At 38.2% G+C, this 27,571-nt stretch overlaps 4 protein-coding genes across 5 annotated transcripts; 3 read left to right on the plus strand and 1 right to left on the minus strand.

The window, feature by feature from the left end:
- Nucleotides 1–67: 67 nt before the first annotated feature.
- LOC106367754 (WEB family protein At3g51720-like) lies at nucleotides 68–1,740 on the plus strand. The gene is made up of 2 exons (XM_013807590.3): nucleotides 68–352; nucleotides 483–1,740. Exons 1-2 carry the CDS (start codon nucleotides 206–208, stop codon nucleotides 1,566–1,568), a joined length of 1,233 nt encoding a protein of 410 aa, XP_013663044.2. The 5' UTR covers nucleotides 68–205; the 3' UTR covers nucleotides 1,569–1,740.
- Nucleotides 1,741–10,395: 8,655 nt separating this feature from the next.
- LOC106367671 (probable LRR receptor-like serine/threonine-protein kinase At3g47570) lies at nucleotides 10,396–13,818 on the plus strand. The gene is made up of 2 exons (XM_013807497.3): nucleotides 10,396–13,169; nucleotides 13,260–13,818. The coding sequence occupies exons 1-2, from the start codon at nucleotides 10,466–10,468 to the stop codon at nucleotides 13,604–13,606; spliced, it is 3,051 nt and encodes a 1,016-aa protein (XP_013662951.2). The 5' UTR covers nucleotides 10,396–10,465; the 3' UTR covers nucleotides 13,607–13,818.
- Nucleotides 13,819–20,291: 6,473 nt separating this feature from the next.
- LOC125578181 lies at nucleotides 20,292–22,837 on the minus strand. Its single transcript, XM_048740521.1, has 5 exons — nucleotides 22,511–22,837; nucleotides 21,974–22,462; nucleotides 21,704–21,919; nucleotides 20,939–21,451; nucleotides 20,292–20,699 (listed from the first exon to the last, which is right to left on the minus strand). Exons 1-5 carry the CDS (start codon nucleotides 22,835–22,837, stop codon nucleotides 20,292–20,294), a joined length of 1,953 nt encoding a protein of 650 aa, XP_048596478.1.
- A 2,286-nt stretch (nucleotides 22,838–25,123) lies between these two features.
- LOC106367673 (prosaposin-like) lies at nucleotides 25,124–26,771 on the plus strand. 2 transcript variants are annotated; one of them, XM_013807500.3, is made up of 6 exons: nucleotides 25,124–25,344; nucleotides 25,471–25,573; nucleotides 25,753–25,901; nucleotides 25,981–26,178; nucleotides 26,282–26,341; nucleotides 26,468–26,771. In XM_013807500.3, exons 2-6 carry the CDS (start codon nucleotides 25,480–25,482, stop codon nucleotides 26,609–26,611), a joined length of 645 nt encoding a protein of 214 aa, XP_013662954.2. In that variant the 5' UTR covers nucleotides 25,124–25,344; nucleotides 25,471–25,479; the 3' UTR covers nucleotides 26,612–26,771. The 2 variants fall into 2 exon arrangements, with proteins under 2 accessions (XP_013662954.2, XP_013662953.2); XM_013807499.3 differs by having other exon boundaries at nucleotides 25,165–25,371.
- The last annotated feature ends 800 nt before the right edge of the window (nucleotides 26,772–27,571 follow it).

Consider the following 27,571-nt stretch of genomic DNA (forward strand, 5'->3'; position numbering starts at 1 on the left):
TTAATTTAATCACTTTTACCTAAAAGAAGCCGTTGAGATTATATAATATAAAGTCTTGAAACACATTCACACTAGACAGTATCATCGAAGAAAACAAACAGTTTAGTTTCATCAAACACTCTCTCTTCACTCACTCTCTCTCTCTCTCTCTCATTTATTTCTTCTCCCCAAGTTCTTGTCCTCTTCTTCTTCGTCCGTAACTCTAATGGCTGAACCCCTTTGTGAATCCTCCTTCGTCGGTGATATCGACACTTCGGCTCCATTCGAGTCAGTGAGAGAAGCCGCCACTCGTTTTGGCGGATTCGGTTTCTGGAAACCTTCTTCCCTTAGCAACATCCTCGAACCTTCTCAGGTCTCATCTCTCTCTCTCTCTCCTTCTCATCTTGTTTTCTAAGGTTCATATATTGAATTTGTTAGAAAAGATCTTGTCTTTAGTTGCTTTTCGTGATGCTAAAGCTTTAAGTTTCAAACTTTGGTTACAGAACGATGTGGACGAAGCTAACATTGTGGCGAGTGAGTTAGAGAAGGAACTCATCTCCAAAGAAGGAGAAGCTCTGAAAGTGCTGAAGTCTCTCGAGACGACCAAAGCCATAGTCGAAGAGCTCAAATCAAAGCTACACCGAAGAGAAGACAAAGAGAACTGCGACGTGAACGTTCTGAAAGAGCTAAACCAAGCCAAGACGAATCTTTGCAAGACGACCGAAGATCTCGCCGCTATACGCGAGTCCGTCGAGTTACTAAACAAGAGACTTGAAGAGGAGCGAGCAGCGCTCGAGAAGACGCGAGAGAGGTTAAACTCCGCAGAGATCTCAAAGGAGATTGAGAGACTAAGTGATGATGCGTTGGAGTTTAGTAAAACAGGGGAGGAAGCGCGTTTTGCGGTTGATAAAGCTGTGTGTGAGATTGAACGGACGAGGAGCAAGATCAAAGCCGCTGAGATGCGTTTGGTCGCTGCTAGGAAGATGAAGGAAGCTGCTAAAGCGGCTGAAGCGGTTGCAATCGCTGAAATCAAAGATGTCACCAGGAGAAGAAGAAGAACAAGAGAGACGTTGCAGGAGGAGATTCTTGAGAAGATTGAAGAGACAGCTCAAGAGATCAGAAGCAGTAGGAGGACGATCGAGGAAGGTCTGGAGAGGGTGAACAGCGCGAAAATGGAAGAAGAGACACAATGGCAGTGGTCAGAACGTAGGAGGAGATCATCTTCTTACAAAGGGAAGTACAAGAACAGGAGAGAGACGGTTCTGATGGATGTAAACGGTCTGGATATGATGATGAATGGGGACGGGACAGCGTCTTCAGTTGCGGTCTTGAAACCAACGATGTCTATTGGGCAAATACTCAGCAGGAAGCTACTTCTTGCGGATGAGGCTGCGATGATGATGAATGGGAGAGTGTCGTTGGGTCAGATTCTTGGGAAGACTAACGTGAAAGAAAGAAGTGGTGAAGGGAAGGAAAAAGAGAAGAGGGTCAATGGGAAAAGGAAGAGGTTTGGATTGGCTAAGTTATCTGTGATGTTGAACAAAGAATGCAAGAACAAGAAGAAGAAGATAGTTCTGAACTTGAAGTGATGAAGTGAGTGAGTGACTGAATTGAAAATGGTCTAATCTCTTATCTTAGGAGTTGTGTTATGATGTGTTCGTGTAAGTCTCACTATGTTAACAGTTGGTTTATTGTGCTAATAATAAATTCTGGTGTGTGATCTGTTTTTTAACAGTAATACAATACGAGTGTTTTAATTTAGGGAAAACTGTTTTTTAAGAGCAAAAAAATGGTAACTATGTCCATTTAAACTAATCTATATTTTGTGTTATATTTTCCTATAACACCCTTTAATATTTATGAAAATAATTTTAATAAATAATTTTACAAACAAAAAAAATTTGGAAAAATAGTAACATTTGTTAAAAACCTATATGAACTTAATGATATTTTTTCCAGTTATAAAAAAGTTCAAATTATAAATTTCAGATTATGTTCTAAAAAAAAGTAGAAATTACATTCTACGAAGTAAAAAACGAAATCTACTTTTTTCATTGAATCTACAATGTTTAGAATACGTGATCTACGTAAATAGGAGTATTCTAAAAATATTTAGAATACACATTCCGCGCTTAACCTACCATTCTAAAATTCTTAGAAATCAAAATCTACACATTAATCTAATTCTAAAACATGTAGAAACCGACTTCTACAGATTTACTATAAATCTAAAACATGTAGAAATCGAATTCTAAACATTACTATAATTCTAAAAAAACTGTAGAAACTGATTTCTAGAGATTAGCTGTATTCTACGGATAAGAAATCAGTTCCTAAAAATATGGAAACAAAATATTTGGAAATATTCACTTTATATTTTTAAAAACAAAATCGATTTTAAAAAAAAAAACGAAAAAGGAACAAAAAAAAACGACAAAAAAACCTTTGGCAACCTTCTTCGCCGTCTTCTATATTCCATTGATGGTTCACAAAATTTTCACAAAATTTTCACATTATTTCTACCATGATTCATGTCTATGTTTCATGTGGTGTTTGGGAATTGGTTGTATCTTCAGGTTGGAGTTTTAATGTTGATAAAAAGAAAGGGGGAAGATTACTTGCTTTGGAATTGAAGTCCTCTCTGGAAGAGTTACAGAAAAACGTTATAGAGGATTTTGGTTTTGAAGAAACAGATGCTGATTTGGAGTTGAGTTACCTTCCTATTGGATTGATCAATTCATCAAAATATCCACCAGTGATCATTGGAAACTCAAGGCAAGTTCAAAATTTTCTAGGGTTTTGTAAGAAGCATCAGTCAACTCAATTGTGTGTCCGCTATAAAGCAAAGCAAGGAAATCCAAATAAGATCGACATTGATCTTAATAAGATGCCAACTGATGCAAGTACTATTGAAGAGAAGGAGCGAAATCCTTGTGACATTGGGGCCGCTTCAAATATTGTTAAGGGGGCTAAGCATAACGAGAAGAGGAAAGGAAAGATGAAGCAAAGTGGAGTTGATGGAGATGATTATGATGCTGACAAACATAACGAGAAGAAGAAAGGAAAGATGAAGCAAGACGAGGTTGAAGGAGATGATTATGATGCTGACAACATCAATTCTGAAAAAGAAAACAGAGAAAAATTGGCAAAGAGTCAGGTGGTCGAATTGGTTGAGACGGGAGATCTTTTCCTCAACAAAACAGTTTTGAAAGCGAGGTTTGAGTTATGTGCAATGAAGCATAACTTTCACTACACAGTTACCAACTCCAATAAATCAGTTTGGTGTATTAGATGCGCTGATAAGGTGTGCTTTTGGGATGCTCGAGCCGAGTGTTTGAAGGGCTCCACATATTTTAATACTAAGAAGTATGTCGGTGTACATTCCTGCGCACCTTCAAACAAAACCAGTGCCGGAAAGACAGCTTCAGCGAAAACGATAGGCAGTCTTATAATGCATAAATATGAAGGTATCAAGGAAGGGCCTAAAGAGAAAGATATTGTTCAGATTATGCGTAATGATTATGGATGTGAGATCTCTGATTCTTTATCATGGGATTTCCGTGAATATGCAGTCAACGCTGTTAGAGGTATTCCAGAGGAAAGTTATGGGAAAATACCAAAATACTTGCACATGCTGCGAGAGGCCAATCCGGGTACACATTCCTCTTACAAGACTGACGTCGATGGTAGATTTTGATATCTGTTTATAGCGTTTGGTCAATCAATCAGAGGCTTTAACACAGTCATGAGGCGTGTCATTGTTGTCGGTGGAACATTCTTGAAGAGTAAATTCAAAGGGGTGCTACTGGTTGCAACTGCTATAGATGAAAATTCAAATTTATATCCTATTGCATTTGGGATAGTAGACTCTGAGAATGAACAGTCTTGGGAATGGTTTATGAGACAATTAAAAATTATTGTTGTTGATGATAATGGTTTGGCTTTTATTTCGGATAGACAAGCGTCAATAGCGAAGGCACTGGAGAAAGTGTATCCGCTAGCGAGACATGGTATTTGTATTCATTATTTGTTGAATAATGTGATATCATATTTCAAGGGGGAAGGGATTAGCTGGGTTGATTTCTAAGGCTTCAAAGGCTTATAGAGTAGTTGATTTCAAGAAGACGTTTGCTCATGTTTGCAATACCAGTCCAGCAATTGAAAATTATCTTATGGAAGCAGATGTCAAAAAGTGGGCTAGATGTCAATTTCATGGATACATGTATGACATTAGGACAAATAATCCTGCAGAGTCGATAAATTCTGCGTTGCGTTCGCCGAGAAAGTTTCCCGTAATTCCTTTGTTGGACAGTATTAGAGAAATGCTGACACGCTGGTTTTTTAAGCGTAAGAAGTTGATTTCAAAGCACACCCACCGTTTGACCATAGATGTGGAGGAAAAGATGAATAGGAGAATTGAAAAGGGGAAAAGTTTCGGAGTTTACCCTGTAACCGATAGCCAGCTGCTTGTTAAAGGCGATACAATTGACTGCTTTGTTGATTTGGACAAACGGACTTGTTCTTGTGGGAAGTACGACCTCTTGAAAATCCCTTGTAGACACTCAATAAAAGCCGGTTTCTTTGTTGGTAGAGAACCATATACATTGACTGATTTTTTGTATATCACGGGAGCTTGGAGAGAAGCTTATCAAGAAAGCATAAATCCCATTTCAGTTCCTGAAGATGGTTGGTCTGTCCCACAAGTAGTGGAAAATTCTGAAGTGCTACCGCCTGAGACAAGAAGATCTCTTGGAAGAAATAGAAAACGCAGATATGAAACTGTTGAAGACAAAATCCGATCATCACAAGGATCACGGGGGGTCAGTTTCGTAAGTGCAGTAGATGTGGTCTTGGTGGTCATAATAGAGCAACTTGCAAGATGCCAATATAGTGGATTTGTTTGCTGTGTTCTTCACAATTTAGTGAAAGTTTTCCAGACTTCATTTGCTTGATTTCTAGTAACTTTGTTTCTGTTTGTGACAATTTTGTTTCAGTTTTTCAGATTATATTTGCTTGAATTTTAGTAACTTTGATTCAGTTTGAGAGAACTTTGTTGAATTTTCATAACTTATTAACTTGGTTAGAAGATCTGAGTCAATCAATCCCTTAAACAAACTGTGATGTCCGCTACGTTTGGATCGATCGATCTGTATATTGAACGGTCGATCCGTCGGTCGATCCTGATCAATATGCAAAACAGACAAAAACACGGACAATCTTTTGATCGACCTGGTACAGTTCTCTCGATCGACAAAGCTCGATCTCGTACTGGATCGATCGATCGATAATTTGAAATCCATAATAAACATACAAACTTCCAAATACATATTACATTAAATATAGTTATTACATAAACGACAAGTTTCAAATACATATTACCGCCTCATTCCAAGTTCCAACAACCTAGCTTCAAAGACCTACATTGCATCGCCTAGTTCCAAGCTTTCAACAACTTTTAACTCTTTCTCTTAGTAGTTACCTTTTTCTTTGATGGAGCAGTGTCTTTTCTGCTGGTGCTAGGACCAATGTTGATTTTGGTCATGCTAGGACCGCTTGCTTGATCACTCTTTCCCACCAATTCAGTCACCACTAAAGTTGTCCTGAGCTGTGTAACCTCAGCCTTAATTTTCCCTAACCTGTCGGTTACAACTGTCTCAAATTGCTCAGTTCTCTCCGAAGCTGTCCTGAGTTGTGTAACCTCAGTCCCAATTTTCCCCAACCTGTCCGAGAACTGCTGACAGAATTTCTTCCCAAAAGTTGTAAAAGAAGCTTGTACCAGATCCTCCAAGAAGTTTTTCATATCTGTGTCAATATTCCCTTTAGATGAAGCAGCTAGGTGGCACAAAACATTCTTCTTCCTTGACTCTGCTCCTCGGTCTGCATGCTTTCTCTTGTTTCTCCCGAAACATCAGCTGTGCCATCAACATTCCCTGCAACATGACTATTTTCACCTCTCTCAGTATCAGCTGTTTGATCCTCTCCTTTCTCTTCGCCAGATTCCTCAAATTCAGAGTTCGTAGCTTCTTTTACTCCCCAAACATGATTGTTCCAATCATGTTTTCTATTGATCATATCCAAAATGCGATCTACTCTTTCATTTTTCTTCTCATCCTTCTGTACAAAATCAGTTGCCAAAAAGACCACTCCATCTATGTGGGATTCCATGAATGAATACAAAATCCCCTACAAACAATCAAATCATTAGTAAAGTGAACAAAACAATAAATATTTTAATTAAAAAAATATATGCATACATTTTCTGGGAATAAGTTCTCAACGCCAATGATATCTTCATAAGAACATTTTGCACATCCTCTCCAATTACCACACAGTGGACGTGTAAAATTTTACTGACTTTTGTGCCACAAATCTCTCCTAAAGCAGGAACAGCTTCCATTATCTAAATTTGGAAACCAAACAAGAATCCTTCCATCAGATACCCCTCTTTCTGCTCCAACTTATGCCTTGTTTTATCAATTTGCTTCAGAAGGAAATCAAACGAATACAGACCCCATGGGTAATTCCGAAACTTCTCCAAATCCATCGCCAACTTCATGTACAGATGCGGGATATTCACCTTCTCATCCTTCCCCATCACCACACCCATAATAACGCAAATATATATCAATCTCACCCTATCAACCCAAGTCCAGGTATTGCTCTCTTCCAAATGCTTCTTTTTTATGATCTGCAAGTTTATTTTTCCATTTGTCTTTATCTGCTTGCTCCAAAAACCATCATCATCTTTCCATGTCACTAACCCACTGTTATTCTCTCGCTTCACTTTCAGACCAGTGACAGCATGATACTCTTGCAATCCAAAACGCAGAGGTCTCCTAGCGAAAGTGAACCATTTCTCATGTCTCTTGCTTGTCATCAACTCCTTACACAAGAAAGAGTGTACCAACCTCGCCGAAAACTTCAGATCATTCTTCTGGATAACCATAATCTGTGAAAAAATGGGATCTTTCATAACTTCATCGAATTCTGGCTCCATTTTTTCTTTCAGCAACTCGAGAAGTTTTAGTCGGCAGCTGTTACTAATCTTCTTAACCTGAGGTTCCAATCCCTCACCGTATAAACGATTAGGCAACTCCAACTCCATACCTGAAAATTGAATACAATACAACATACACCTATTAATAACAAATATCACAGCTCAGTTAAATAATGTCTCTTAATACTTTATCAATAACCAATGTCAAAGAATTAGCATTCTCACTGTATTAATTTCAATTTTCTGGTGTTTTGATTTTTTTTTTTTAAAACAAAACCTAAAATTCCTAAATCTATCCCAAAAATATGATTTAAGCCATGATTGTGTACAAAATCTTCTCTAATCATCACCTTAACCCATGATAACTCAAAAAAATTACCTTTTACCTTTCTATTTTCAAACTCTAAAAAGAAGTGGAAATAGAGTGTCATACCTTTGCAGAACGAACTAAAGAGTGATAGATTCGTAAAAAGCTCACGAAATCGTATGGGTTAGGCTAAATAATCGTCCAAATCAGAGTGAAATTGAGTGAGTTAGGGTTAATGAACTTGGGTGAGAATTTAATTTCTCCCCCTTTGTTCATGAATGGGAAATTATGGGTTTCATCCCAGAGAAATCGAGTTTAAAGAGTTGAAATCATGCTTGGTCGGTTAAAATCAAGTGGGAATCAATCCGGATATAATCATACAAAACCAAAAAAATCGATTTGGGATTCTTTCCTGGGCACGGGATCGATCGATCTATCCTTACAGATCGGTCGATCTGTGTAAATCGACCTTCGCCGATCGAGTGAAATGGACCAGGTCGATCAGTATATATTTCGTGTTTTTTTTTTGTTCTGAATAATGATCGGGATCGATCGATCCACTCTACCTTGTAAAGTGGGATCGATCGATCCCCCTTGTCGAACTCAATATATATCTTTTTAAAAAAATTACAATTTTAAGGGCATTACTGTCATTTTGGAAAAAAATTAGTCTAATAGGACATAAAATAGTATAGATTAGTCTAAAGGGATATAGTTACCATTTTTTTGCTCTAAAAAAACAGATTTCCCTTTAATTTAATGGTAAGATTTTATAAATTATTGTTTTAGTATAGTTTATTAATAAATTTGTCTTTGGTTATAGGTTTAAAAAATCAAAAGTAGAGTTTGGGTTTTTAATTGTATTACAAGTTTTAAACTAATATAAAATATGCAGTTAATTTTTTATTATTAAATATGTTTATACTATACAATGTAAAATATTGGTGAGAATTTAACATCTTTGAGATCAAAGATGTTACTTTACACCTTTAGTAGATGTCATTTTTTCAAACGCAAGATGAAAAAATAATGTCTTTTGGGTTTAGCTTCTGGGGAGGTTTATGTGTTCCGCCGGTTTCAGTGTATCCTTCTTATGTTATCTATGAAATCAGATGAAAAAAAAAAAAAATAGGCGCACGATTTTGATGTGTTGGTGAAAGTTAGTTTAGTTTAGTATTTACACTGAAATGTGTAAATCACTAAATCAGGTATGGAACACATCGACTGGTTTCTCTCTAGTCCAGACACATAATGTCGTGACTTATTTGGCTTGGTCAAATCCTACCATCAATTACATGACTTATTCTCTACAATAATTTTCTTTTCTGATTCTGCAGACCCAAATTTTTGGATTTGCGGCTCTGTTTTTCTTTACTTTATTACTTAGACGGTTTGTTCCACCCATGGTCAGTTTGCCATAACTTAGTCCAGGTCAATGTTGTTTTTAGTTAACCAGGAACATTTCTTATACGATTACAAGTGTTACGGCATTCGAAAAATAAATTTTCTCTTACATCAAAACGTTCCTCAAGACATATTTTTTTAGGGCAAAATTATTTCAAAAACCATCGTTACAAAAAAAACCTGTGTAACACCCATGTCATCCTCACTTGAGAACGACATGTCGCCACGCAACAACTTATATCTCAAAAAGATAAAATGGAGAAATTCGACATTTATATTAATTACATAATAAATCCATAAATCCAATAACTAAAATAACTGAATAATAGTCGGTGAAATCATAAAACAAAATTCTGAAAAAGAAAGAAAAAGCACCTAAAACATCCAGGTATGCATTCTGAAGTCTACTCGTCCACCTGAAAAAGGAAAAAAAGAATGAGTAACAACGGAGTTATTCAGAGAAGTATGTGATGCTAAAACCAAAATCCATAGACTCGGACATAGCATTCTGAAATAATCCTAACATGTTGCAAACACGACACCTAAAATACCGAGTCATCAAACAATGGTCCTAGTTACAAGATAAGTGCTCGTACACCCTTCAATAGAGGCTTCTCCATAATGGATGATTCATGTATAAGACTAGTGCCTACAGACATCGCCAAAGACGCTTTATCGACCTCTGGGCTACGACGCAATATGTCGACTTAAGCTGGCTGCATCATCCACCACAATGTATACATCCAGTCTACAGAAGTACATCTATGTATCCGACAAATAATCTTCCATCTCTTAATACAAAACTATATATATCAGTTATAAATGAAACAATGAAGGTTGAACCATCTAAATGTTATATCCGGTTTAAGCAAAAAAAACTATTACTATATCAAGTAGACTCTAAAGAAAACTGAACATTAAATTAGAACTAAACTATATTTTTTGAAGTCTTAGGCCCTGTGTGAAAAATTAAAAAATAACCCTCACTTTAGTAATAAAAAAGTGGTGTTTCTGAATTCTTGTTGCTCAAATGGATTCTAAATCTGAAATGAGAGTGAAAAATCAACCGTTGGAAATTCACACTGGAAAAGGGAGATCTCATCAAAAAGGTTTTATAAAAACTTGGTAAATGTTTTAGGGAATTTTCCATATCTGGAGATTTGGGGAATATCTCTTATGAAGCTATGTTTATCAGATTTGATATTAGGTATAATAAGTCATATTCAATCTATGTATTAGGATCATCATTTGAATTTTATTCTTAACATAAGTATATGTTTTTATAAATTTGTAAAGTGAGTGAAAGCACAAAAGATTAAAGAAAGATGTAAGATTTTGTATTCGATATTAAGACGCATGACGGTATGAGACTAGATAAATGAAAAAAAAAAACAAATCCTGAATATATATATATATATATATATATGTATGTATCTTTGTAAAGAAATATTTTGGTGTATTTTGTATCATAGTTAGTTTTTGCATTTACCATTTCTAGTTTTCTACTAATAAACCATGTGAGGAATATTATAATAAATCACGAGCCTAGTGGATGGGATTATTGACTTAGACAACATGACGGTTGACTTCAAGTCCATGGTGGGGATTATTGACTCAGACGACATGACGGTTGACTTACAAGTCCATGGTGATTTTGGGAGTGTTCCACTTTGGTATAAGTAGTTGTGAGCCAATGTCGTATTATTTCCACAATACTTTTGTATAAATAAATTTGCACTTGCTTCGTCTCATATATTCACTTCCCTGCAAATTTTGAGATGCTCGAAAATCTTTCTCAAATACAAAAAATGAGAAACAAAAGAGTGTTTCTTTTCATTGCTCTCACCATGTTACTTGAAGCATATGGTTTGACCGTTGAAACTGATAGGAAAGCACTGCAGGATTTCAAATCTCAAGTTTCTGGAGACAAACAAGTTGTTTTGTCGTCATGGAATAACTCAGTCCATGTCTGCAATTGGAAAGGAGTAACATGCGGCCTCAGACACAAGAGAGTCACTCGTTTGGACCTAGGAGGGTTGCAGTTAGGGGGAGTGATATCACAATATATCGGTAATCTTTCGTTTCTCATATCACTCGATCTCTCTAATAACACTTTTGGTGGAACCATACCCCACGAGGTGGGAAACTTGCTTAGACTTGATTACTTAGATCTGAGCTACAATTCTCTGGTAGGAGCGATTCCAGTCAGCCTATTTAACTGCTCTAGATTGTTGGAACTCTATCTAAATTCAAATCCTCTTGGAGGAGGTGTTCCTTCAGAGTTAGGGTCATTGACGAAGCTTGTCAACTTGGATCTTGAAAGAAACAAGTTGAAAGGAAGGCTCCCTGCATCTTTTGGAAACTTGACATCGCTAATGAGAGTTAATTTTAGGGATAATAGTTTAGAAGGAGAAATTCCAGGTGATATAGGTAGACTGAATCAAGTGGTCGAACTTTATTTAGCAGTGAACAAGTTTTCTGGTGTTCTTCCTTCTGCAATATACAACTTATCCTCACTTAAGTTATTAACCATCCGCGAAAATCATTTATCGGGTTTCTTGAGACCTGATTCTGATAAGCTGCTACCAAACTTACGTTTTTTAAATATGGGACGTAATTATTTCAAAGGAGCCATTCCAGCATCACTTGCCAATATCTCGAATCTTCGAATGCTGTCACTAAATGCCAACAACCTGACTGGAGGTATTCCTTCAAGCTTTGGAAAATTGCAGAATTTGCAACTTTTGTCTCTTTTTAACAATAGTTTGGGAAGTCACTCATGTGGAGATCTTGAATTCCTTGGCGCTTTAACTAACTGCACCCAACTAAAAACTTTATATGTTTTCGGAAATCATCTTGGCGGTCACTTGCCAACCTCCATTGCAAATCTTTCCACCAACCTCCGAGTTTTAGACCTTGGAACAAATTTCATCTTTGGAAGCATTCCTCACGACATTGGGAATCTGATAAACCTACAATCACTTGCGCTAGACGGAAATCACTTAACAGGTCCAGTCCCGGCGTCTGTTGGCAAGCTTTTACAATTAGAGGTGCTTGATCTCGTTTCAAATAGTATATCCGGAGAGATACCATCTCTTATAGGAAACCTCACTCGATTAGACGCACTAGTCTTGGCCAATAATAGCTTTGAAGGAACAATTCCACCGAGTCTTAGCAATTGTACTTCTCTACGCTATTTAATTGTTGAGCTTAATAAGCTGAATGGGACTATACCTCAGGAGATTATGCAAATTCAATCCCTTGTTGAACTCGATGTGGCAGGTAATTATTTGACTGGCTCTCTACCCAAAGATGTTGGACGACTTGACCATCTTGTTCATCTAGCTGTTGAGAATAATAGATTATTCGGACAAATCCCACCTTCTTTGGGAAATTGTCTCACGATTGAATTACTCTCTCTGCAAGGAAACTATTTTGATGGAGTCATTCCTGATATTAAAGGGTTGGAAGGTGTTAAAGAACTTGATTTCTCTAACAATAATCTCTCTGGAAGTATACCTAGATATCTTGCAAACTTTTCTTCGCTGGAGTATCTCAATCTATCTGTTAATAATTTTGTGGGAAGTGTGCCAACAGAAGGGGCATTTCGGAATGCTACTATAGTTTCAGTGTTTGGTAACAAAAATCTCTGTGGAGGCATAAAGGAATTCAAACTAAAGCCATGCTTTACTACTGAAGCACCACCATCAATGGGGTCAAAGCGTTCCTCTCTTTTAAAGAAAGTTATGATCGGGGTCAGCGTAGGCATAACTTTGCTTTTTCTGCTCTTCGTTTCTTTACTTTTGATCAGAAAAAGAAAGAAGACCCAGCAGACCAATAACCAATCTCCTTCCACATTGGAAGTTTTCTTCCCAAAGATGAGTTATGGAGAGATCCGGAATGCGACTGATGGCTTCTCTTCGAGGAATATGATTGGGTCAGGAAGTTTTGGTACCGTCTTTAGAGCATTTCTCCCTGCTGAGAACAAGGTTGTTGCTGTGAAAGTTCTCAACATGCAGAGACGTGGAGCAATGAAGAGCTTTATGGCAGAATGTGAATCTCTTAAGGAAACAAGACATCGTAATCTTGTGAAATTATTGACGGCTTGTTCGAGTATTGATTTTCAAGGAAATATGTTCAGAGCTCTCGTCTATGAGTTCATGCCTAATGGAAGCCTTGATATGTGGCTTCACCCAGAGGAAGTGGAAGAGATTCGTAGGCCCTCGAAAACCTTGACACTTCTTGAAAGGCTCAACATTGCCATTGACGTGGCTTCTGTTTTGGACTATCTTCATGTTCATTGTTATGAACCTATAGCGCATTGTGATATTAAGCCAAGCAATGTCCTCCTAGATAATGATTTGACTGCCCATGTTAGCGACTTTGGTCTGGCTCGTCTTCTCCTCAAGTTCGATCAAGAGTCCTTCTTCAATCAACTAAGCTCAGCTGGTGTTAGAGGAACCATTGGCTATGCCGCACCAGGTAAAAATATCACACATGTGTAAAGTTTTATAAAAAAAAATTAAGTATTATTTCGTCATTACAATCTTGTTTATGTGAATTATGGTGCAGAATATGGAATGGGAGGGCAACCATCAATACATGGTGATGTATATAGCTTTGGAGTTCTGGTTTTGGAAATGCTCACCGGAAAACGACCAACTGATGAGTTATTTGGGGGAAACATTACTCTCCACAGCTACATCAAATCTGTGTTGCCAGAGCAAGTGTTGAAAATTGCAGACAAATCGTTTTTTGACAATGGTCTGATAGTTGGTTTTCCTATTGCTGAGTGCTTGACACTGGTTTTGGATGTGGGACTTAGGTGTTCTGAAGAATCACCGACAAACCGGCTCGAAATGAGTGAAGCTACAAAGGAGCTAATCTCAATCAGAGAGAGGTTCTTTAAAGCCAGATGAACAGACAGAGGTTGAAGTGGTTTCCTCTACAAACTTTAAAACTTACTTAAAAGCCTATTATGATACTCTAAAATACCATTTCCATAATGTGTGGTTTTCTTCTTCTATATACTTATATGGTTGCAGAATATTGTTAATAATTGCTTGTTATTTTCAGACAAAAGATGAATTATGTTACTAGCTTTACAATAGAGTTTTTTTTTATTTTCCTATTATGCCTTCAGATTTTGTTTCTTATATTTTCAACATAAGAGTTAGCAAGGAAATTTTGCGGTCGTATATATTTGTGTGCGTAGCTTGAAATATCACTTGACAATACGAGGGAATACTTTTGAATAGTCCTAAAAATTTATTATCACAAAAATAGTTTTTAAAAAAATGACCAAAATAACTTTCAGTAAAAATTTAAATACACATATATCATTCGGTTAATTAGTCTAAAATTAAGATTTAGTTTTAAGAGGTGGGGTTTAGGTTTAGAAATTGGAATTTATAATCAAGATTTTAGGATTTAGTGTATAATTTCTTTAAAAATAATATTTAAATTTTTTTATTTATATTAAATGTTTAATTCGTTAAAAATACCATAGTTATTTTGCTCTTTAATGAATTTTGCTATAATGAAAGTTATTTTCATCATTTTTGTGGACTATTTTGGTCATAAAATATTTTCTAAGGTTTTCAAGGAAATTTGTTCATTTTTATACCAAATAAAAATTGGGGTTTTTGCAAACTTGACCTACAACTTAAAGTCAAACACAAAACTAACCTCCTTTTTTTTTGAAAATTGGTTTTACCCTATTCACCCCACAAGTTCATATAATTTACAAAAATGCCATCAATTTTTTTTTTTTTTTTTTCGAAAATGACATTTTTACTCTCTCACCCTCATCATCTTCAAGTAATTACAAGATTGCCATTGTCATCAATACCACAACCACCATGAACAACTAATTTGAAGCTCTTAATGCTCCCAAAATCGATTTACCCTTCTTCTTTTTCCATTCTTGTGAACTAAACACAACATATCTCTCACTTTCTCTCCACAATGAGCTAAAAAACCCCAAGATTTTGATTCTAAAATTTTTATGGTTCATAAAGTCATAGAAGCTAACGATTATGGGTGGGTGACTTTCGTTTGTGATTCTGTGTGCTTGGAGAAGCCTTATGTATGCTAAGGAACTTATCTCACCAATTTAAGGTATGAAATCGAGTTTTTTTCCAGATCTGTTCGTCAGACGACTTACTTGGGAAGTCGTCTCGCTGTAGACGACTTACCTTTCAGTCGTCTGGCTGTAGAAGACTTACCTGGAAGTCGTCTGGTCAACGCAGAGGTTATTTTTGCAATTGACTTTGAAATCTGTAACCTGAGACGACTGAAAGTTAAGTCGTCTACTATTGTTTGGTTTCAAAAAAAATTCCAAAGAACCTAGACGACTTACATTTCAGTCGTCATAGGTTAGTTTTGCATTTGACTGGATAATTTCAGAAGTTTGACTTCCCAGACGACTTACATTTCAGTCGTCTGGCGAAAATTAAAATAATAATATTTTTTTTAAAGTAAACGACTTACAATTAAGTAGTCATAGGTTAGTTTTGCAATTGAAAAAAAAACTTCAAGATTTAATTATACACAGACGACTTATAATTCAGTCGTCCACCAGACGACTTAATTGTAAGTCGTCCAGGACTTTTTTCCGAGATTCTGGTCAAACCTCGTAAATCCTGGACGACTTACATTTCAGTCGTCTCGTGGACGACTGAATTATAAGTCGTCTGTATATAATTAAATCTTGAAGTTTTTTTTTTCAATTGCAAAACTAACCTATGACGACTTAACTGTAAGTCGTCTACTTTTAAAAAAATATTATTATTTTAATTTTCACTAGACGACTGAAATGTAAGTCGTCCAAAAAGTCAAACTTCTGAAATAATCCAGTCAAATGCAAAACTAACCTCTGACGACTGAAATGTAAGTCGTCTAGCTTTTTTGGAGTTTTTTTTTAACCAAACAATAGTAGACGACTTAACTTTCAGTCGTCCGAAATAACAGATTTCAAAGTCAATTGCAAAAATAACCTCTGCGTTGACCAGACGACATATAGTTTAGTCGTCTAGACAACTTAGATTGAAGTCGTCCGCGTCAGTCTTTAATAAACTTTCGTTTTCTTTGTTCTAAGTTTGCTAATGTGTTATATTTTGACTTTTTCAGATGATGCGTCAGTTACATGCAGTGTATGGAGAATGGTTGTTGAAAGATGGATGTTGGAATTTTGTGGTTGATCATTTCAAAGGAGCGAGAATGTTATTTTTGAATGAAAGTTCGACACATGCTGATCTTGTTGCAATGGCTCAAGAAGATTATAACCTGGACATGAACACAGAGTCTGTGGAGCTAACCTACTCATTACAACAGATGGCTCCAGACCTTCCTCCTATTCATGTTACAAGTGATAGACAAGTTCGGAACTTGCTCGAGATAACTAAAACGCATGAAGTACGTCTTTGTGTATCAAGCTTTAGCAAGATGAGAACGGTTTCAGAGGAAAGGGATGAAGATCATGTGGGGGATGAAGCTGAGGAGGGGGATGAAGCTGAGGTGGGGGATGAAGCTGATGTGAGCGATGAAGATGAAGAGGGGGATGAAGCTGAGGAGGGGGATGAAGCTGAGGAGGGGCATGAAGCTGAAGAGGGGGATGAAGCTGAGGATCATGATGGGGAGGAGGATGCTGACATCCCTGTTGTTGCTGATGCTGAGGATTATAGTGAGTATGGAAAGGTTAAAGATGAGGATGAGGAAGAAGATGATGAAATCTGTTTTGATGATTACAAAGGGGCATATGGTTGTGAAGGAGAAGGATCATCTGCAGACAGAATCTATGTCAACCAGAGTTTTGCTAGTAAGGATGCACTGCTTTCAGAGTTGCGGTTGACAGCGGTGAGGCGTAGGTTCTCCTTCAGAATATTCAAGTCAACGAAAACTCTGTTTGTGGCAACATGTCGTGTTAGTGGTTGTCAATGGAAGGTCCGAGCAAGTGTGAAACATGGGACTAAAACGTTTTGGGTAACCAAGTATTTGGCAACTCATACATGTTCCATCCCAGACAGAATCGCTCAGCGGAAACGTTGTACTCCGAAGTACATTGGTCGACTTTTCATAGATCGAGTTGGAATCATTGATGGGTTGAATCCGCAGCATATCAAAGATGCAATGAAGAACATGTTTGGCATGACACTTGATTACACCACTTCATACAGAGCATTGTTATATGCGCAAGAAATGGTGAGAGGATCAGCGGAAGACGGGTATGAGCGACTGCCTTCATATTTGGAGCAAATCAAGGCAGCAAATCCGGGTTCTATCACAGCTATAGAACTTGATTCTCTGAATAGATTTAAGTATCTATTTCTTGCTTTTGGAGCTTCAATCAGAGGATTTAAGTATCAGAGAAGGGTCATTGTGGTAGATGGGACTCACCTAAGTGGGAAGTATGGGGGTACTATGTTGGTTGCAGCCGCACAAGACGGTAATTTTCAGATATATCCATTGGCTTTTGGGATCGTAGATGGTGAGAATGATGAATCTTGGGAATGGTTTTTCACAAAATTGGCGAGCTGTGTATCTGATGAGTATCCTCTGGTGATAGTCTCCGACAGGCACGCCTCCATTATAAATGCGTGTGAAAAGGTGTTTCCTTGGGCAACCCGAGGAATATGTTATTATCACCTTCAAGAGAATATTGTCAAAAAGTATAAAGGGAAGCATCTCTTGTACTTGGTGAAAGGTGCTGCTTATGCTCATACACTTTACGATTTTGATCGGTACATGGATGAGATACGGAGTGCAAATCCGGATCTTGCTGAGTATCTGGAGGAAGCCGATGTGACCCTATGGTCTAGGGTTCATTGTCAGGGAGACAGGTACAACTTAAAAACGAGCAATATCGCTGAATCAATTAACTCCGCACTGAAGCGAGCAAGAGGATTTCCTATTCAGTTCCTGCTGGAGTTCATAAGGGAGAAGCTAGGAAGGTGGTACTGGAAAAGGAGAGGAGATGCTTTGAGTCTTACAACTCAACATAGTCGGGGTGTTGAACACTTGCTTGCTGTCCGAGAGGAGAACGCGTATACTCTGAGAGTCCAACAAATTGATGGATGGAAGTTCTTTGTGAAAGGTGGCAATAGGGACTGTAATGTTGATCTGGAACTTCAAAAGTGTGATTGTGGTGTCTATCAAGTCGAGAAAATACCTTGCTCTCATGCTATAGCAGCTGGAACAGCAGCTGGTGTGCATATCTCCACACTTGTGTGGCCGGTCTACTCAAAGGATACTTTGTTTGCAGGATACTCAGAGAATATATATCCTTGTGTTGGACAACTTGTTGAGGCACGCACATGCTTTCCTCCGGAAGTAAAGCGTGGTCCGGGGAGACAGAAGAAATCAAGATGGCAATCTTGGTTGGAGCTATCCAGGATGAGAGGACGCAAACCCCGGAAGCAACACAGGGTTTATAGGTGCTCAGTCTGCAAAGAAACTGGCCATAAGCGTCCACAATGTAAGAACTGACGTGGAAGACCTTTAAGTAAGTCGTCCAGAAGACCTTTAAGTAAGTCGTCCAACGTCTTAACTAGAATTTTCTTCTGGTAAGTCGTCCAGAAGACCTTCTGGTTAGTCGTCCAACGTCTTAATTAGAATTTTCTTCTGGTAAGTCGTCCAGAAGACCTTCTGGTTAGTCGTCCAATGATTTTCTATGTTTTATGAACTTCTCTGTAGTCGTCCAGAAGACCCTTAAGTAAGTCGTCCAATGATTTTCTATGTTTTATGAACTTCTCTGTAGTCGTCCAGAAGACCTTTAAGTAAGTCGTCCAATGATTTTCTATGTTTTATGAACTTCTCTGTAGTCGTCCAGAAGACCTTTAAGTAAGTCGTCCAATGATTTTCTATGTTTTATGAACTTCTCTGTAGTCGTCCAGAAGACCTTTAAGTAAGTCGTCCAATGATTTTCTATGTTTTATGAACTTCTCTGTAGACTCTATGTTATGAATTTATATGTTTTATGAACTTTTCTTTGTAGACCTTCTATGTTAAGCATTACATATTCCGAAACTAATTCCAACAGTGCAATTTAAAAAATACAAGTTAAACATTACATATTCCGAAAGGTTACTGCACTACCAAACTAATTTCCTACGGAATTCTAGTTTGGTGTGAGGATAGGTTACAAAAAACATCATCCTATCCTGACCCTGTTAACATCCCCTAATCTACCTAACAACAGTACACAAAAGCATCAAGTTCAAATACAATCGCAATAACACATCCAATATCTAATCATACGTTGCCAGGTTCTCATCATTGTCTTGGTTTTCCCATTCATGGCACTTAGGAAGCTCTCGAAATATATCCAGCGCCATCTTCTCCCTGATGGTCTTCCCGTGTTTTTTGTCAAACGCGGTGGGAAATTCTATCCCAAGAGCATGACATTCGATGTACTTCAGAGTGAAAACCCCACAATCACCAGCTCGGCACTGAGGTACTCCAACGGTTTGTCTCGCATATGTGTATGGCTCCAATGTGTATTGAACCTTTTGTTCGTCAGAGAGCGCGCACTCAATAAGCAGATAAGGGACCATTGTGACAAAAGGCTCCATTACCTCATCGAGTTCTGCAGGCCTAATATGAGAGACAATGCTGTCCCAGACGACGATGTGCCTCTTAGGGATCGATATCCATATAGCAATCCAATGCTCGTTCTTGAAGTTCACAGGTGCATAGATATCATCCACATCCACCCCCCAAACCTTCTTAGATTGGCAAAAAGAAGGTATCAAGCCTGCATGATAATTCCACGCCCCACCAGGGAGTCTTCTTCCTAAACCGTTGGCATCAGGAGTGTCGCTCTTAAAATCAGGGTAGGAGGCCCTCCACTGCCGAGAAAAGACATGATCAAGAAAGCACATTCTGTCGCTCCTGAAATGTTCTGGATGGTTTTGGTACTGTTGCCTCAGTATATTAATAAAAGCATCCATTTGCTGCATATAAAACAATACAAGTCAAAAAAAACTTACAGACGACTTACAGACGACTTAGAGACGACATACAGACGACTTACGTAAGATAACTACCAGACGACTCACAGACGACTTAGAGATGACTTAGAGACGACTTAGAGACGACTTAGAGACGACTTACAGACGACTTACGTAAGATAACTACTAGACGACTCACAGACGACTTAGAGACGACTTAGAGACGACTTAGAGACGACTTACAGACGACTTACGTAAGATAACTACCAGACGACTCACAGACGACTTAGAGACGACTTAGAGACGACTTAGAGACGACTTACAGACGACTTACGTAAGATAACTACCAGACGACTTATAGACGACTCATAGACGACTGACAGACAACTCACAGACGACTCACAGACGACTTATACAAATCAGAAAAGTACCAGATAACTACCAGACGACTTATATAAGAGTAAGAAAATAGCAGAAGACTTACATGGTCGGTTAGCCATTCTAAGGGGGTTCGGAGGACCTGATAGAATCGACTTCGACATCTACGTGGTTTTTTTTTCAGAGGCAGTTTATAAGAACTGCAAACACAAAATGTAAATAATCAAATGGAAGCTTTTTTTAATCAAATATAAGTAAGCATATTTTTAACAGCAACTTACGGATCTTTTTGCACCCATGCAGTGAGCTCCTTCGACTTCATCTTGTCAATGGGTGCAAAAGGATCATAGCCTCCGCCAACCTGTTTGTTTGGAATGATCTGTTTGGTAGTGCTGTTTCCCTTAAAAGGAGTTTGTTGTGTGGGAGCAAGCTTCCTTTCTCGCACACTTTTTTTACGGAGATTCACCAAAGCAGTCTCCTTTTTTGTCTGCCTTCTAGCTTCTTCAACGAGTAAATCTGAAGCGGTCGAAACTTGTTTGTCCAATATAAGAAGGCTAGGATCTTCACTCGGTAAGTCGTCTGCAGGACTCACAAGACAGAGCTCTCTCGAGGAACTCGGTTCTGTAGTAAGACTCGGTTCTTTGGCTTCCTTCTGTCCTGCTTTCGCCCCATTCACACTTTCACTCTGCAATTTCGAGTTCACAGTGTGTTTAAAAACTATTAACAAAAGATCAAATTCACATTAGAAACAAAGCACACATGTTCAGAATCAAGGCATACAGTGGTTCATCAAAGCACACTAGAAACAAAGCACACATGTTCATCAAAGCACACAAGAAACAAATCACATCAGTCCTGACTCTTCCTAACACATTGCCTAGTGACTCTCTTCTCTGCAATTTTGGGAGAGGTTTTGGTACTAACCCCGGGTTCGTCAACAGGTTTTGGTGGATTTGAAGTGGTTGTAAGTTGACGATCATCAGATGAACCCCCTCTGTTGGTGATTCCCACCTTCTTCTCCACAGCTTCAATCCTATCCGCCAGTAACTTGAGCTCCTTAAGACACGTCCCAAAGCCAAGATTAATGGCATCAGATATGTCCTTCAAGGTCTTTTCAATCTGCTGACCTTCACTACCCGCCGCAGGTTTCTCAGCAGAAACAGAAGACCCTTTACGAGCTTTCTTCCGAGGTCTGCTACTTTCTTCCTTCACAACACTCTCTGACTTCACGGGACTCACTTCATTCTTCACTGGAATCACTTCCATCTTCACAACCTTGCGAGTACCGGTGACTGGCCAGCATTCCATGGTCCACTCCCATCCAGGATCATTAAACATGACTTTAATTATGTTATCCGCGGCAGGGTCATCTACGTCTCCGTCCCATTTTGGAAACATTTCATCAAAATCCTTCTGAACGAAGTTCTTCACGATAGTCTGCAATAAATAAAAGATATAAACTTAGTTAAGTCGTCTGAGAAGTATTTTGTTCACAGACGACTTAAAGTTAAGTCGTCTGAGAAGTATTTTGATCACAGACGACTTAAAGTTAAGTCGTCTGAAAGTCTTCCAACAAAAAGACCACTCAGACGACTTATAAGTAAGTCGTCTGAGTGGTCTTTTGTTGGATGACTTCCACACGACTTAACTTTAAGTCGTCTGAGAAGTCTTAGGAGTGAAGTTAAGTACCTGTTTATTGATAGCAGCCTTAAAAAATTTGCGTTGTCTTTTGCCACCCTTGTAAGCCAGCAACAGTGGAGACGGTCTGTTTGGTACGGGAGACCCATAATTAGCACCCATTTCTGGCAGAGCATAGTACGCCCACACTTGGAGCACTTGTATGAACCCATCAACAGTGTAACCAGTTTGCGTCAAGTCTTTTGCCTTCAGAGAATCCATCAGCACCTTAAACGCCACTCTCCCCCATGGATAATTCTCAAATTTTTCTAAATCCATCACTAGCCTTGCAAGACTAGCTGATGTAGCGGATGAGAACTTTTTCCCTTCGATGTACCCTGCGTAGATGGCAAGGTATCCCAGCCGCATGCGATCATCCCGAGACCACTCGTCGCAGTTGTAAAATGCTTCTGTTATCTGATCAATACTTGGCCCAGTATCGATATCAACACCCATCTTCTCCCAGAAAGCAGCCATCTCCGTCGTAACCTCACACCTTGGATTTTCCAGGTCCTTGATGTAATCGCAGTTCAGCCCAGTGAGGTATTCAAACTCTATCAGTGAAAACCTCACAGGTTGTGAAACGACAAGACTCCAGAGCTCAAACTTCTTCTTGATGTCTAGCTGGAAAGAGAGCATAAAATGTACCAGCCTTGAAGTCCAACCAAAGTCAAGCTCCTTGAATTTGATGAACACTCCTAACTTCGACGCCTTCAGATCCTCATATTCGTCAGCTGTGAGACAATCAAGAAGAAGTTTGAGCTCTGGAGTCTTGTCGTTTCACAACCTGTGAGGTTTTCACTGATAGAGTTTGAATACCTCTTTAGTCATGTATTCAAACTCTATCAGTGAAAACCTCACAGGTTGTGAAACGACAAGACTCCAGAGCTCAAACTTCTTCTTGATGTCTAGCTGGAAAGAGAGCATAAAATGTACCAGCCTTGAAGTCCAACCAAAGTCAAGCTCCTTGAATTTGATGAACACTCCTAACTTCGACGCCTTCAGATCCTCATATTCGTCAGCTGTGAGACAATCACATAGAGCTTTAAACAACTTCGTGTCATCAGAATGATACGAAATGCTCCTGATTGCATCAGGCTCTTCTCCTAATGTAAACATCCTCGGCGGGAATTCTGGTAAATCCATTTAAAGGCCTGCAAATAATCACAAACAACCATCTCAAACACATAGGTTGCGCACTATGCTAAATGCTATAGAAGACTTCCAGACGACTTCCAGGAAGTGAGAAGACTACTCAGACGACTTCCAGGAAGTGAGAAGACTACTTGGACGACTTCCAGGAAGTCTTCTACTATGTCTTACTCTCTGGACGACTTATATGTAAGTCGTCCAGAGAGTAAGACATAGTAGAAGACTTCCTGGAAGTCGTCCAAGTAGTCTTCTCACTTCCTGGAAGTCGTCTGAGTAGTCTTCTCACTTCCTGGAAGTCGTCTGGGTAATCTTTCAGCAAAAGACTACAACAATCTCAAAATCTTATAAACAAAAGACGAATGACTTACAGTTGGAGAATATATTGTCCGAGAAGATATGGTCGGAGAAGATGTGGCCCCAAGCCGTTACTGATCTGCAAATCGAAGGGAAAAGAAGAATCAATACTAAAATATTTAGGGTTTTTCCGGCGGCTAAACGCCTTAGTACATGAGAAATAACATACCGGCGGCGGAGTTTGGCAAACGAGATTTCAGATCTGAAAAAAAGAAGCGGACGGTCAGTTTAAACTACGAAAATACTCTACGGCATGAAGGAGAAACGAGATTCGTCGTAATCGGAGAGATTACCGGCGAAGATAACGGCGGAACACGACCACGGTAGGGTTTTCGTCTTATCGCCTTCGAAATCGCCGTTGGAGAGAAACGGCGCTAGGGTTTCGTAAAATTGTGAAACAGTGAAAAAAAATAGCTTTTATATGTCCGGTAAATGATCCGGTTAGGTTAAAACGTACATTGGTAAAATTAAAGGTTCGGTACGATGTGGACGACTGAAATATACGTCGTCCGTGTAAATTATTCAACAGACGACCGAAATATAAGTCGTCCACACCCTAAACATAACCCCTAAACTTATTTATCTAATTAAACACTTCATAAAATCAAATCAAACTTGAAAAATGTTTACTATACACAGAAATAAACACATATTGGTGAAAACTAATTTTTGAAAAAAACATTTTAGTTTTCCAAGATCTAACCCTAACAATACATACAATACTACAACATATGTTTGCCAAACTCCTAAACCAAAGAATATAATGATACACTACTTCCACTCATCTATCTTCAAAACAAATCAATTTTATCATATCTTAATTTATATCACTTAAAACTGTTTATAATTACTTGATTTTTATTTTTCACGCATCAAAATATTTTTTACAAGATTTATAAATTATTTTTAAAATAAGCTGGTACCAGACGACTGAAACTTCAGTCGTCTAGACGACTTCCAACAATTCAGACGACTCAGACGATTTACTGGGGCTATATTCGTAAAAATGGCTTCTGTTTTTTTGTTTGGTCACAAGGGGCTGAGCTGTAATTTCACTAGGCTTTTAGGTTAGTTTTGCATTTGATTCAAGTTTGGGTATAGGTTTGGGATTAAAATCAAGTTGTGGGTTAGTTTTGGCAAAAACCCCATAAAAATTGTGGCCAAATATTAAAATAAAAAATAACGATTATTATAAAGTTAACTTTAAATCCATAATAAATGGAAATATAAATTTAGGTTTTTAACAAACTAATACTAAATCAAATCAACAAATTTTGGTTTTCTATAAGATTATTCTCTTCGTTTCTTTAACCTAGTAAAAAAAATTATAAATTATTATTAAAAAATAATCAAACAGTTTAATTTTATGTATTATTAAAAACAGTATATCAAAGTTTGTTTTTAATACATTCTTAGATTTTTATCGGATCAGTCAATATCAAAATCACATGTTAATGACGGGTTTATGATTCTTTTAGTTTTTTTTTTATCAATTTTAATTTCCATCGAATCCAAACCAAATTATATAAGAGTTATTGGTTTTATCAGTTCGATGCTGAACCCAGTCGGAAATGAAAACATTGGTCACAAGACATTAGAGCATCTTTAGCGCGGTATAATAACGCGTTTCTTAAAGAGTGGATCCCGCGCTTTTGATAAAAACAGGTTTCATAAGTAGCGAGATAAGGAACGGTTTCGGTCTATTTCTTACACTATTTTGTGGACTCCACGATACATGGTGACCGCAATTGATTCCGTTTTTAATTTTTTTTTTAATCAGGAAAAAAAAAAGATTTTAGAAACCCAATAATGATGCTCTTAGTGCAAATTGCTTTTTGACTATATCAAAAGGAAAATCAAGAAAAATGCAGTCTTACACCTCGCCTAGTAGATAAAACCTAAAAGAAATAAATAATAGTTTGTCGGCATATATGTATTCGAATATAATAATAGCAACAAGGTGATGATAACGTGAACGAATGATTAATTGCTTGTGGTTTGAGAAAACCTCTCTCAATTATTTGACCTACCAACATTCATACGCAAACAACCAATTATTCCAACGGATCTGCTTGTGATTGAAACCTTCTTCTTCTCCCAAGCCAGAGTCTGCTAATCATTAATTTGTCTTCACTTTTCTGGAAAAAGTAAAAACTCTTGTCTTTTTATCTCAGGTTGAATTTTCTTACCATTTTGACTCTAGTTCTGCGCAGATAATCTCAGGTAAAGAGTTTTGGTTGAATCTTTTCTAACCTTCTGATCTTCTTGACCAGGAGGAATCAATGGGACCAAAAGCTGGAACGTTGGTTATTATCTTGCTGGGGTTGACCTTGCTTTCTGACGCTAGATCTTTCCTTCACTCTTCCCTAGACTCAGGTACCAATACTAAGACCAAAATTTCGGGTGAAAACACCATCGCTATCTTATTGATGTTATAGAAGCTTCAGAGTTCGGTTTTAATGGAATAGATTGGCTTCTGTGATAGAGTAATAAAAAGCTCGTGATGGCTTAATATTTCAAGATTTTTCAACCTTTTTCTTTTGACTTTTGTGCAGAGAAAGTTATAAAGAATGAAAAGGTTTGCACTCTGTGCGAGGAATATGTTAACGTTGCTATCAGCTACCTTGAGAATAACCAAACACAAGCACAGATAATCGAGGATCTTCATGATCGGTGTTCCCATATGCGCGGTTTTGCACAGCAGGTTTGATAAACTTTTGCCTCTGTTTCTTCTGTGTGTGTTGAATTGGATGATGATGATTTTTTTATTTTATTTGATGCAGTGCGTAACTTTGGTTGACTACTATGTCCCTCTTTTCTTCATACAACTTGAGTCGTTTCAACCTCAAGATTTCTGCAAGAGGATGAATCTTTGTGACAAAGTGGCTGCTCTTGTTGAAGAAGCCCGTCAGGATAGTTGCGCTGTATGCCACAAGACTGTTTCAGATATTCTCATCAAACTCCAAGATCCCGACACACAGGTTAGTACTTAGTAGTAATAACTACAAGATGATGTTTAATTAATTATGCATTCTGTGTCATCATAGTTGATATACTGACTTTGTTTTCGGTTTGATTATCCAGTTGGATATAGTTGAGCTACTTCTCAAGGGATGCAAATCATTCAAGAACTATGAGAAGAAGGTTAGAATTAATCAAGTTTCAATAGATAACAACTCAACTTAACAACCCTGCCTGGTTGTGTTTCCTTCTGTTTCTTTGGTTGGTGTTCTTCTCATTTTTACCAATGTTGTGTATATGTTACTACAGTGCAAGAAGTTGGTGTTCGAGTATGGACCTCTCATCCTCGTAAATGCAAACGATTTCATAGTGAAAAATGACGTCTGCAAACTCTTACGCGCATGTCCAGCCGAGAAAACGGTTCTAACGCAGCCCGGGACGGCAGATTCCTGAATGTTAAAATGATGGCTGCAGGAAATACAACCGCTGTGTGTTTTGCATAAGAACAGTTGGAGACTTTGTGAACTGTCTGTATGTATGGACGGACTTAGACACACATTCCCTTCCGTAAACGTTTCTTTTGAGCGAGTTATAAAGAAAAAGTGATTGTTAAGAACTTGTGTTATTATTATTTACGCACACACTTTACAGACAACGTGAAGCTCTGTTTTATAGAGCTTGGAAAGACAAAAGAGATTTGGAGAGAGAGACACAGATACGAGAGAGATTTTGAGAGAGAAAAAAAAGATTTGCTACAGATTTGATCTTATCCTTCTTGAAGCTTGACGAATGGGCTTGAGCGTTGTTCGACTGGAGCTGAGCCCACCTGGCGTTTAACATCTTCAGCCTGCACTTGCTCTCCTATAAACTGCAGAGAGTTCGTTGATGGTTTGTTGTAACTTACACCCCCCTTCAAACTTGAGGTGGGTGAATAACCAACTCCAAGTTTGTGTCTGTGATGAATAAATGCAGCTTTAGGAAGAGGTTTGGTAAAGATATCTGCAGTTTGAAAAGCAGCAGATATATGTCGGGTTTCAATGAGACCGAGAGCTACTCTTTCTCTTATGTAATGCCAGTCTAGTTCAAAGTGTTTGGTCCTAGCATGAAAGCCAGGATTTACACTGAGTTGAACTGCTGAGAGATTGTCACAGTGCAGAATAGCAGGACCCAACTGAGGAACTTTAAGATCACGAAGCAAAGCTGATATCCAAGTTAGTTCCGCAGCCGTTTCAGCCATTGAACGATACTCTGCTTCGGTTGAAGACCGCGAGACAGTGGGTTGTCGTTTCGCACACCAAGACACTAGATTGGGACCAAGAAAAGTGCAAAAACCAGTTGTGGAGCGGCGAGTCTCCTTGCATCCTGCCCAGTCGCTGTCACTAAACGCAGTGATAAGAAGATTGTTTGAGTTGC

This window comes from Brassica napus, chromosome A9 (genome assembly GCF_020379485.1).
Source record: "Brassica napus cultivar Da-Ae chromosome A9, Da-Ae, whole genome shotgun sequence".
In the NCBI taxonomy this organism is placed as follows: domain Eukaryota; kingdom Viridiplantae; phylum Streptophyta; class Magnoliopsida; order Brassicales; family Brassicaceae; genus Brassica; species Brassica napus.